The 12,512-nt window shown below is 47.7% G+C and overlaps 1 protein-coding gene across 2 annotated transcripts; it reads right to left on the bottom strand.

Annotated features, from left to right (window-relative positions):
• Positions 1–306: 306 nt before the first annotated feature.
• has3 (hyaluronan synthase 3) lies at positions 307–12,049 on the bottom strand. Of its 2 annotated transcripts, none has more exons than XM_048972710.1 (4): positions 11,887–12,049; positions 7,491–8,096; positions 5,059–5,160; positions 307–4,449 (listed from the first exon to the last, which is right to left on the bottom strand). In XM_048972710.1, exons 2-4 carry the CDS (start codon positions 8,094–8,096, stop codon positions 3,520–3,522), a joined length of 1,638 nt encoding a protein of 545 aa, XP_048828667.1. In that variant the 5' UTR covers positions 11,887–12,049; the 3' UTR covers positions 307–3,519. The 2 variants fall into 2 exon arrangements, with proteins under 2 accessions (XP_048828667.1, XP_048828668.1); XM_048972711.1 differs by lacking the exon at positions 11,887–12,049 and adding an exon at positions 10,453–11,770.
• Positions 12,050–12,512: the final 463 nt, after the last annotated feature.

Genomic DNA, 12,512 nt, shown 5'->3' with positions numbered 1-12,512 from the left:
GTGGAAGGGATGAGGTGGCTAAATGAGCGGGATTGATAAAAGAAAAGTTTATTGTTGGATTTCTACACATATTTCTTTGAACCAACAATCTGAGGACTTCCTAGTAGTTTATTATATACTTTATTTTATAGTCCTACAGGGAACTAAGAAGCGTGACCCATTGTAAAGGTGGTAAAATAATGTGAGGAAATATATAATAAAACACTGCATTCAGAGAAGTTTATTCAATAAAAATATTGTATATTCCTTATTTCATAAAGAGAATTAAAAGGTTTGCAAAAATAAACACCATTTCAGTTCAAATTTATTCATGTAAAAATGTTTCATATATATTTAAATATATACCCCAGTACATATATATTTAAATACATGTAATTTATAATTCCCAAGCAAATAAAAAAATTGCACCTTTAAGCCAAGATACATTTTACATATTTCAGATCAACTACTCTGCCCCGTCACAAATAGCATTAAATAGACAAATATCATTAAAATATTGCAATAAAAAAATATATCTATTCAAATACAGTGTCAGGTTGAGCTGTGTCCCTATTGTAAACCTCCGTTGTGTGTCTGTGCTGAAATGGTGTAAAGTCAGACTCCTCCTGTTTGTATCTGGTGGCACAAAAGTGCCACAGTGCTGCTAAAAGGGGACAGTAGAGCATACAAGCAGCCTGTAGCCTGTATCGGACACCGGGGGGCACTCAGCCACAGGGTGGAGTTACTATGGATGCCGTAAATCCCAAAATCAGAGCGATAAAAAGCGACCCAGAATCTGTGATCCTGACACACTGGAAATGAAGCCAGGAGTTTCAAATTTCAGCAGGAAAATAATACAAACGGACATTTGTAAGAGCTGTTAACATGCACTCCAGACTCTATAAGAAGGCGTGTTGAGGCGGTTAAGTGAAACTTCAAGGATGGGTTCAGTAATAGCCGTGGCATTTGACTGGCTCGCTCTCCAGCAGTTTTATAATTTTACCAAAACAAAGACTCATTCTTGAAAAGCATGAAGTAGCATCAAGTTCAGTGGGGCCACCTGCTGAAAGCAGCAAGAATGCAGCAAACTGCTCAGTACAATACTGTATCAGTAACACTGTAATACATCTCCATGGCTACTGCTCTGATGGCTTTGGGTGTATTTGGGGAGACTCTTCCAGGATCTATTAAAAGCAGAAACCTAAAGCGAGCGCACAGCCAAGCAGAGGAAGGATAAAATGATGAGGATGAATGAGCAAAAATAGTGCCTTCCCTGGGAGCAGCTGTTTGCCATAATAGGACATTCATCACAGAAGCATTCCAAACCGACATACTGCGTCCACCTCACCACGTTCATCTCAAATGCCCCCCCCCCCCCAACACACTTAGTCTCTTAACCACTGCTGCGCAAGATAAGCAGACCAGCAGGACACTCATCTAGATTTCATTAAAAGCCCCCAGATTATTATGAGAGGTTGTCCGTTCACAGTGTTCCAGGTTTCGTCCAGAATGAGGCTGAGAGCAGCTATGAGTTCAGGCTCACTACGCCCCCCCCCCCCCCCAAAAAAAAAATAAAAAACTCCTGCCATCCTCACAGAGATGTAACTGGAGAAGTCAAATCTAGCCCGTGTAAGCAGTAGGTGCCCAGGAGGAACTGTGCACCTGAAAGAGCCAATTCATTCGCTACGGCTGCAGACCACCACTCTGTCCTCCTTAAGCCTCGCTGTGTTACGTACCGAGGGCTCTACTCCTTAAGCACTGACAAAAAAAAAAAACACTACAAATTAGTGCAACAAAGTGTATCAATGCACAAAATGTTTGTGTGTGTATTTGTAAACATGATGTTGGTCATGGGACAGGTTAGCATGATCTGTGGACACAGGTTTCTGGAAGGATCTTCTGAAGGATATTCACCATTAAGACCTTTGTGTATGTTTGTGAGAGACACATACAAGGATCATTTTACTGCCTTATCAAAAAATTTAGATTTACAAGGAAAATACATTTTTAAAAAAGTAACTAAAACCAAACACATCGAAACACATCATGCTCTGAAATAAAGATTATATTCTTCATCTTTTACCTGCCTGTCTGCAAACAGATTTTCTTTTCAAAACAAAAAATGTACAATAAAAATGTAGTAATTTAGTATTTGAGCTTAAATGTTGAAATAACTTTCTGGTGAACTCATGCATTTACCTTGTTAGAGAATTCATAAAACCATCTATACTGATATTTAGGGGAACTATATAACTGTGCTCTCTGTGTCATGGTAAACAAAGTTACAACTATCTTAACTAACTATCCAATACTGGTATACGAAAATTAAGATGGTAGCAACGTTAATAATAGTTACTGTAGCAATACCCAACCCATTTGAACATCATTGTATCTGTCTTTGGTTGTCACTTTGAAATAAAATGAATAGTTACAGGTGAAATCACTCTCCACTCTCTCGTGATCAGGGTTTCCAACACCAAAGTGTCTCCATAGTTACCAAAACGGCATGATGGAGTTGAGTGTCTGAGGAGAGCTGGGGGCTACTTAGCACCGCATGGTGCCATACTGCTGGGGACTCAGACGCAGTGAAGCTGCCTGCAGGGGTGGGCAGTTGTTTCAGAAGAGCACACTCCACGACACTGCACATTGCCGATATTGCACCATCCTTTCACTGCACATCAGGTATGTCTAGGAGAGTCTGTGGTTTGTTGGTACAGACACTCTAAGAAATATTTAGTTTAGGAAGCACTCTAAGATAAAATGTCCTATGTTGAATTTTGTGTGTTAAAAAGTTTTAAAAGTTTCAGCGCTTTGTAAAGAGGCCAGCTAGTCTTTGCAGTGAGCTCAAATGCAAAAGGCTTTTACAGTGACCTTCACTGCTGTTCATCTAGCCTGTGGATAAAATCCACCGTTGTGTTTCATCACTTTTTGGAAATACAGAGGGACTTATTACCCATTTCGATTGTCAGCTAGATGCTGAGATTTCAAAAAGTGCACCTGTAGAACAAAGTATGACCTGACTGAGAGAAAGAGTGAAATGAGTTCTTCAGGAAATCGTAAGGACTGCTTACGTCCCGGTAGCCTACGTGACAGGCACCCTTCTGCCTGGCAAAAAAAAAGGCTGGTTGCTGATTTTTGCCTTTTGAACTTGGGCTGTTTTACTCGTCGATAAACACTTAAAACTTTCAGCAATTTCACCTTTCGCAGTCAAAGCCTAAGACTCGTTACAGGGCTAGATAAAGATGAGGAAGATCTAACATCACGCTCGTCCCGCTCTGAGATATGTGCCAGGGACTGCGGTGTCGCTGATAAAATCTGTAGAGGCAGCAATAAGACCCCAAGGGGCATAACGTCCAGTGAATATCACCCATAGCCAAAGTGGATCCTCCAGATCGATTTTAGCAATTGCCACGAAGTCACAGCTGCCTTGGGCATCGAATGAGCCCTGATATGGCAGGAATTGTAGCACCATGGGAAGGAGAGGCTATGTTTTCTGTCAGGTGACTCGGGAGCACCTGGGGGGGGCGTGGCCATGTGCCCTCAGGCCTCTGCGTAAGGTAGGTGATACTGTTCCTCCCTCTTGTTACATCGTTTGGCCACAATGGCTAAGTAGAGCACCAGGAGGATGATCCAATAAGAGCCGTATAAGATGGCTCCGGCAATGAGGAGGGCCTTCTCCGTCTCGTTCAGTGGGTCCTGCGTCTCGCAGTAAATGGTATACGCCATGCCTCCCAGCAGCACCAGCGCCCACACCGTGACGGGCACGGCTCCGATGAAGTTCACCACGATCTTTTTGCGCCCAGAGGTGCCCCAGCCGGCCTTGTTGATGGTGAGCAGGGCGAAGATCTTGGCGGGGAGCAGGCTGGACATGTAGAGCAGGGAATAGAGGGACATGAAGATCATGACCAGGCTTCCGCGCAGGAAGCAAGCGTAAGTGGCCTTCACCATCCCCACCAGCTGCACCGTCAACAGGAACAAGAGGATGTTCCACAGCCTCCCGCGGTAAAACAGGTGGATCACCGTGGCAACGAGGAAGAAGGGGAAGAAGCCCGTTACCACCGACTCATACGTCATCCATAGGCTGTGCTTGTGGAACCAGAGGGCATTGTAGAGCCACTCGCGGAAGTAGGACTTGCTCCAGCGAGTCTGCTGATTAAGCCAGCGGAGGTACCGCGTGGGTGTTTCTGTCTGGCACTGAGCACGGGCGGTGAACTTCGTCTTGTAGCCTAGGCTCAGCACACGGTTGGTCAGGTGGCGGTCGTCGCCGAAGCTGCACTTGGTGCCCAGGAAGGTCTGGTGGTACCAGGGTTCCAGGAACTGCTGGAGCAGGGAGTTGCGGTACATGCCCAGGGGTCCGCTGATGCACTGCACGCAGCCGAAGTAGGACTGGCACGCGCGCTCCACGTTGAAGGCCATCCAGTATCGCACGCTGCTCAGGAAGGAGATCCACGAGTCGTATTTGTTGAGGATCTACCAGGACAGAGAAGAAAATCTCACTGCAAGCCCTCAGGAGATGGGTGATGAAAGGTTTGTACTGCTTTAAAACAGCACTACATATATTCTTAAAGTACTGTACTCTACAATAACGTACAGAAGCTGTGCAAAAGTCTTAGGCAGTCACAGAAGTTAATATTTAAATAATCTTTATGTAGGTGTAAAACTATAACATTGCACCTGTTAAAGTGTGTTAGCTTAGCCGATTGAAAACCTGTTTTTAAATCACCTTAATATATCCGGCAACTATGCAACACACCCCTCATGCACACCTCATATAGCTAACAAATGAATCAAAGTAAATTAATGAATTAAGTGTAAAATTTAATGAATACATGGAATGGCTGAGGTGCCCCCCGAGGAGAGGTTTGGGAACTGAAGCTGAATTCATCTAGCCATCCAAGGAAATATCAGAAACTTCTTGCAGAACAGAAGAAATTCCACAGCGCTGTTACCCAAAAAGGCACAGAAATGTATAGAATATAGAACATTACAATGTCAAGGACTAAAATGCATTCAAACAGCTAATGAACATACATATGATTAACAACAGGAGGCGGAATAAAAAAGGTAGAAGACACCTACCTGGACGTCGCCCCCCACTCCCCCCACCTGTGGGTCCTCCTGTAATATCTTGAGCATCTCGATGGTGCAGGCAGGGTCCAGAACCGTGTCCGAATCACACACCTGCCAAAGGAGCCACACCTGAGTGTTTCTGAAGACCCAACTACATTTCCATTTGCTTTTATGTACCGGCGTTCTCTCCAAAGCAACGTTCAAGTGAGGCAAATAGCACATTACAAAGGAGTCAAGGAGTCAAATAGGCGTAGGTGCATCTAGGCTGAGCTTCCAATCAATCCCAGGTACAGGTGCAAGCAGGACTGGAGTGAGAGGTACACAACAAAGCAAGAGCCTTTTAAGACAATCTGATGATGAGAAGAACAGCATTAAGAGCATTATACATATAACATTATAAAGGTTCGCCTGCATTAAAGCAAGAGTAAGCAGGTATCTTCAGTATCAGTACTTGCAGTCATATATTTGACTTTTGATTAGTTTGCAGTTTCTCCTATATGGCAACATTAAATAAAGTTTAGATAATGAACAGCCACATAAAACTCTCCCAAACCTAAAGAGCCGGATTATTAGTGCCCTAGTCAATGTGGCTTAGGAACCGTGGGGAGCCAGAGCCTGTCCCCAGAGCGTATCACTCTTTAACGTAATGGCTTCGCCACAGCCTGTCTGGCAGACACACAGAATGGCTGTCCCAAAGAGTCAAAGAGGAACACGAGAGTCACAAGAGTCCTGTCAGCCTGAGAGCGTCAGAGAGAGGGAGGTAACCCGGGATCCTTCGATCACTCGGTTTGGGGCTGGGAGCTGTTCGGGATCCTCTACTGCAGGAATGCAGGTGGTGCACGAGGCGCGTCAAGCGCGTCAAACGCGTCAGATTCCATGGCACAACGGTCACTTAAGCGAGGCTCGATGCTCCAGGGGAGCCAGAGGAATGGCTGACCCTGTCCTCTGGCTCCACACTCCCATCTCTATAGGCGTGTCTTCAAGGATAGCTAAAGAATTCAGTGTACCTCTTTTCATCCTTGTGCAAATGGCAAATTAAGGCATCATCATAGAGTTGAGCAGCGAGGTGCTGCCGACTGACAGACAGCTGCCTGTCATCTCGCCTGACAGCAATAAGGCTACGGCACGCGAGGGCTGTTGACAGACAGGACCCTTTAATATCTACAGCAGGCATGTCAGTATGGAGCTCCTTTCTAGACCTTCAACAGCACCCCTTAATTAATCTCAACCACTTTCCACAGACTTCTATCCTATCTAACATGAAAGAGACGACGTCTCCTCCACCAGGTTTACTATCATCCTCTCTGGATCTTTTTTTTTCTCAAGGATTCGAGGCTTTCATCTCGCAGTGAGTATCTATAACTGAATGGGTGCACAGAGATCTGAGGAAAAGGCTGCTTTGTGGATCGCTGACTTATAAAGCGTCCTCTCAAGCACATCTGGAGGAACGTGGAGCTTATTTGATCTGCAGTTGCAGCTGGAGCTTAGCACAGGTGGGGGTGGGGGGGGGGGGTGGCAGTCACTCGGGTAGGACAAAAATAGTCACACACCAAGCATTTCCGGAGCTGTGGACGTATGTAAAAAAGACCCTTAAAAAGGTCATTCTGTGAAGGGACTCTGCGTGTGACTCTGCGTGCTCCAGGAGTGCAGTAGTTCTCAGACAGACATGCTTAGCTGTCCTCTATCTGCCTGTAATAGCGTTTAACGATTCAGCTGTATAGATCCCAGTGCCTCACACTGATTGGCTGCTGGGTGGGTCCCCGAGCCACACAGAGGCCGTACAGGAAATCCTATTACAGTAGCATGCTTATTTACTATATTTACAAAACACTGCAGTGCCGTTGGGGAGAAAGGCCTCATTCATAGAGCAGGTTCACTCTAGATTGTACTTTAGTAGTGGGTCACATACACGCTGCACTATGTATATAAACCCTTGTGTCCAGCCCCCCCCCCCGTTTCGCACTGTCCCGTTAATGGTATGATGGATGACAGACAGATGGACGGTTTCATGATGTATCTTGTGTCTTGCACTTATTCTCTGTCTGTGTTATGCCCTAATTGTTAGTTGTCTGCAGGGTTGCAGTGGGACTGAATTCCAGCCTGGGAATGACACCTCCCAGACCAGCCCAGGCTGGGGGGTGCTTGGGTCCCAGCAAATCCTGCCCATTCTCCAGATCAGCCACTCTGCCACTGCTTGTCCATTGTCGCCGTAACTCCAATAGTAGCCATGCCAACAAAAACCATCCCCCGGCCCGAGCGATGTGGTGATAATGAGCCGGATTCTGATTCTTGACTGGAAAGGGCTAAATATTCTCAGTAGCTTTTATTGTAACAAGACTGCAAGCCCACAGATGTCTGACACGTGGGCAGACACCCTCCATGTCACTGACGCTAACCGGGACAGGGGGCAGCTGTGCAGTGTGGCAGAAGGACGGACTCACCTGCATGTAGTCCACCGTGTCCCCCAAGGCTTTGAAGGCCGTGTACATCACTTCCCTCTTTCCTCCCCACTCCTGCATGATGCAGGAGTAGCGGCATCCACGCACCACTGTCACCACGCGGGCCACGTCCTCCGTCCGCGCTCCCTCCGCCGTGTGGTAGTTGCCCTTCCACACCACGCTGCCCGTGTCCTCCGAGCCCATCACCTCCTGGAAGATGTCCATCATGTAGGCGTCCTCAGGCCGGTTGCCGTCCACCACCAGCACCACCTTGAGGCCGGGGAAGGAGATGCGGCGCACGCTGTGCAGGCACTTGCGCAAGTAGTCGGGGTCTTCCTGGTAGGCCGCGATGCAGAGGGCCACCGTACGGCGCAGGTGCTGCGGCTGGACGGGGCTGCGCATGTGCCGGTGCTCCAGGTAGGCGAAGAGGCTCTGCAGGAAGAGGTGCAGGGCCAGGATGGCGCCGTACAGCCCGAAGGAGAGGTAGTGCTGTTCCGTGTGGATGAACTGGTAGCCTGTCACGTAGGCCAGCAGGATCCCCAGAAGGACCACGGTGGCAAAGAGGGTGGTGCCCACGATCCGAAGGACCGTCCCACAGCGAGAGGGCATCTAGTAGGGGTCAGGGACAGGGAGAGAACAGAAGAAATGAGAGAACCGGATGCAGGCTAGACAGAGAATCAGGAAAAATGTGTCCTGCTCATTGATTTGTTTGTCCTTGAAATGAAACCACCAATCACCTAAAGTCAGGCTTCCTCCTCATATGTTACAGGTCAGGGAACCAAAATACACTCAGCCCCCATGTAATCCAACAAGGAACTTATACTAAGCATCCAAAACTCACCAGAAAGTCCACCAAATTTTTCTCCAAAACATTTTTTTTTTACTTTTAAATGTAAATATCATGCTAAAAATATTACAAATAAATATTCTAAATAAGCTCCTCAAAGAAGCATTTGGTAACATTTTGCAGGAGAAGTTCAGATCATAGCCTCACTGCTTGAGAGAAAAGTCCTGGATCTACAGACTGTTCCTATATTCATTTATGCCTCATTTCAGCAGGAAAGAGAACCTCAAAAACCAGGTTTGATCAAGGGCAGGTGCACAGAGGGTGCAGAGCCGGGACTGGAGTCTCCTGTGGCCTGCTGGACCACAATTCCCATGTCTCCCTGCTGGCTGCATTTACACTAATGCATGTGTCTCCTGAGACCTAAGGGGACACGTACCGAAACAGTGCGTAACAGCGGCCATATCAAAGAAGCTGGAAAACTTTTAAGCGTGAGTAAGAATGCAGTGATGAACAACCCAAAAAGGGAAACTACACACTGAACCAGAAAACGGTATCAACAAATGCCGGAATTCTATCCATGTTTTTTTAAAGAACGTAATTTTTCAATAAACAGATGATAATTCAGTAATCGATCGGTTACTCACTGAGTATTTCCAATCGTGTGTGTGTGTGTGTGTGTGTGTGTCTGTGGCAGAAGGTTACATCTGAGCTTTTTAAGATATTTGGACATAACTTTATGCCCCCTCCATGCCCTCCCCCCCTTGCTCAGACAGTCCATAGCTATGACAGGTCAGTGCATTGCAGCATCGAAAAGCCTGATCTATCTGTACCTGCATTTACAGGTATATAACAGGTATATAAATGTTAACATACTTTTGAATCACTCTGAGCTGGCTAGCTGTCTTCCACCCCCCCCCCCACCCCCCCCCGCCCCCAGGTAAATGCTTTTAATTTAAGGCCGGTCCGACTTGGCTGGGACTCCGGGCGCGAGCGTGGATCTGGGGCCCAGCTAAGGAACAATCATTGTCTTTCATTCACGAAACCACCGGTCGGCCTCCCCTGCTCCGCGCAGAAGAAAGGCCGTCTTCATTAGCGAGGCTTCACATCATAACGCGTCGCTTCTTGGAAAGTGACAGGAAAAGGGCGAGGTGCTGCCTGAAAGTGGGCCCGCCGCACACCTCCCCCTACCCCTGGGGGGCGTCAGATCAGGCCAGGGCACCAGGACCTGCACACGTTTAAGCACTGGGAACTGATTTGCTGCCACGGGTCGTGGACACATACAAATGCACACGTGCACACAGATACACACGCGTGCACACACACCCACACACACACACACACACACACCCGCCTGGCGCACACATGAAAAACAGAAGTCGTACAGGAGAGAAACAGTGTCCAGCAAAGCATGGAAGCGGAGTGAACCATGCGTGACAGGCCACAGGATTCACTGGGGAATCAACACAGAGAGAACAAAGTGACTCAGGCTGAAAGTGGCACTTTGCTTAATTAGAGGGACATGTTGGTGTTATTGGAAGCCGGGGCTGAGGGTGGGGTCAGAGGTCACCGTGGAAGTATAATCCTTCCTAAATCTAAGCATCGTATGAGAATGGTAAAATCACAGTAAAAAAGCCTGAGTTTTCTCATCTTTGGTAAAATAGCTAAAATGCAAAATGCAACACGCGACAGGCAGTGAACGAGCACTCTCCGAAACGTCTGAACGCTGATTATGTCAGGTACAGCATAGATGGGCTAATTTTGCACGACGAGGCTTTGCACAACTTTTCGACATGTCAAAATTAAAAATTGCTCAAAGTGAGGTTAACCTTTGAAAGAATACAGGGAAAACAGATCTTAACACTGGAAAAACTGATTTTTCCAGACAACCTTTTTAAAAATGCTTATATTTCAATAATTTTAAATCATCTATAGCAAATGAAAAATGTCCGTAGCATAAATACTGTTTTTGTATCTCCTTGAAGAAAATTAGGGAAAATGAAGCAGCAATGCAAGTAAACCGCTGTGAGTGAGTCCTCTCTCTCTCTCTCTCTCTCTCTCTCTCTCTCTCACTCTCCTTAAAAAAGAGAGACCCCATCTAGTATCTAGTATGGAAGCACAGCAACACTTCACCTGCCAAAAGCATTCAGAGACGCACAGAGGTCAGGCGTCAGTACTCACCGTGAACCTGGTGAGAATGTCACCTCGCACAGCCGGAGCGTGATCACGTGGGATTCCCAGAGCTCTCCAGGGCCTTAGGGGTCTCTCCTGAGCGAGCAGTCAGCTCCCTGGTGGAATGTAGCTCTGAGCCGAGCGGGATGGATGAACTGCACTCTCAGGTGAGGTACAGGTACGACTCTATGCCTAGGTGCAATGCCTGTGAATGGCTAGAAGAAGCTTTCGGCCGTGGGATGGGACGCTGCCATGGGAACGTGTGGGTGGGGCTGGGTGGGGGCCAATAATTGCACGCCTAGGGGGGAGGAGCCTGTGAGCATGTGGGACAGTTCATTCTTTACTCATTTTCAGTCTGTCAGACTGTTTGTTCATTAATGCAATCGCTCAATGAGTTTTTTTTTTTTTATGTGAACCCATAAAAGGTTTTAAAATACTGTGAGTTATTAAGAATGGAAAATAAAAATGTCTGTTTGTGTCAACCCGAGCAATTAGGACAAAGAATGGAAAGTGGAAACAACTGTGTGGTAAAGAATAAATTAATATGAAATAATAATTCTATAATTATTATTATTACCTTTTCCAATTTTGCAGGCAAAATCACTGAGCAGGTTTACAGAAAAAGCTTGCAGGAGATTAAAAGGAGTTTGGAAAATGTTACTATCTATTCCCATTTTGGTCAGCAGGGGGTACAGCCACTTGCAGTAAAATCCCTTCTAACTAATGAAAAAAAGCCACACTGAAAACAGGCACAATACATGACATTGCTGGCCCAGATCCATCTCAGACAAACCAGCACCTCCTAGCTGCCACATGTTCGCCGGGACGATCTGGTTAATACGCTCCGGCTCATAATGGGCTTTTTGTTTCTGATCGTTCAAAGATTTCTGCAAGTAAATTCTAATTAACACATTACACCATCTGGTCCACAGTGTGAAACGTGATCGCTAAACAGCCGACTGTCTCTGCAGAAGGCTGTACGCAGACCCTCTGTTTCGGGGCTTATTTTAGCCTGGCAAAGCCGTGGGGGCTCTTAAAGATGGGTGCCAAGCCCAGATTAGGAGTAAACTGAGCTACGTTTTCCGAGGAAAAGTGGCACAACTCTGACAGAATCCTAATGCAGGGAAGCGAGTGAATGGTAACAGACAAGAAACGCCAGGAGATGAGAAAGATCAACAGCCCTCGCTCACGGACCCGACGACGTGCATGCAGCCGGCGTTCGAACAGTGATGAGATTCCAGGGAGATGCTCCAGCGCACCTAACATTCAGGCACACAGACACAGACACGCATGCAACACGTCCCTCCTGCTCCACACACAAGTTCTGCAGCAAGCGAGGGGGGGGGGGGTGGGTGCAGCCTCCCGACCACCTCTCGCTTTCGTCTGGGCTGCAGTCACAGGGGTCACAGCTTTTCTGTTTTTTGCTGTTAATTGATCTCGTACCTTCCTGGCTGGTCACCACGGACGCTTCTCCTCCCACGTCTCCTCCTGCGTCTCCGTCCACCAGCTCCTCCGTGCTTCTCCTCTCCCCTCAGCAGCACAGCGACCTCCTTGTTCGACTCCCTGCTCACACTACATCTTTATTTGAGGTCTTTTCACAGGGTTCCTCATCCAAAAATACAGCCCCCTCCTCCCTCCCCCCCCCCCACTCCCCAGTTCCCCCCCTTTTCCTCTAGCCCCCCTTACTGGTCAGGGTGGCCGGACCGTCCCGTGGCTTTGACACCGGTCAGCTCGGACCGTGGTCCTTCAAAAAGACAACAGATTCAGGGATGCCGGAGATGGATCAGAGAAGGACCAGAGATGGACCACAGAGCGGCCGGTGGACATGGCACAGCGTGTGATCCCGGCCCCCGGTTCTACCTGAGCACCATGTTCCGGTCCAAAGCCTGTCATGCTGCCGGTGATGCGGCTCATGTCGTGTGGATAACCCACCTCTCCCCCCGACGACGGCCCGGAGCCCCCTCTGCACATCCTCTGAGCAGCTGAAGCCTCTACTCCTCCAACCCCCCCCCACCCCACCCCACCCCACCCCCCTACCCAGTCCCAGCCCTCCGCAGTGCAGCCTCTGC

Source organism: Brienomyrus brachyistius, chromosome 13 (assembly GCF_023856365.1).
Source record: "Brienomyrus brachyistius isolate T26 chromosome 13, BBRACH_0.4, whole genome shotgun sequence".
Taxonomy (NCBI): domain Eukaryota; kingdom Metazoa; phylum Chordata; class Actinopteri; order Osteoglossiformes; family Mormyridae; genus Brienomyrus; species Brienomyrus brachyistius.
The sequence above is the reverse complement of the archived record's forward strand: the minus strand, read 5'-3'. Positions and strand labels throughout refer to the sequence as shown.

Bases quoted from the DNA above. Each gene is read 5' to 3' on its own strand.
- has3 (XM_048972710.1), bottom strand. From the start codon at position 8,096: ATGCCCTCTCGCTGTGGGACGGTCCTTCGGATCGTGGGCACCACCCTC. The intron at 5,161-7,490 runs GTGAGTCCGTCC...CTCCTTTGGCAG, and splicing joins ACACGGTGGACTACATGCAG to GTGTGTGATTCGGACACGGT. The intron at 4,450-5,058 runs GTAGGTGTCTTC...CTGTCCTGGTAG, and splicing joins GAGTGGGGGGCGACGTCCAG to ATCCTCAACAAATACGACTC.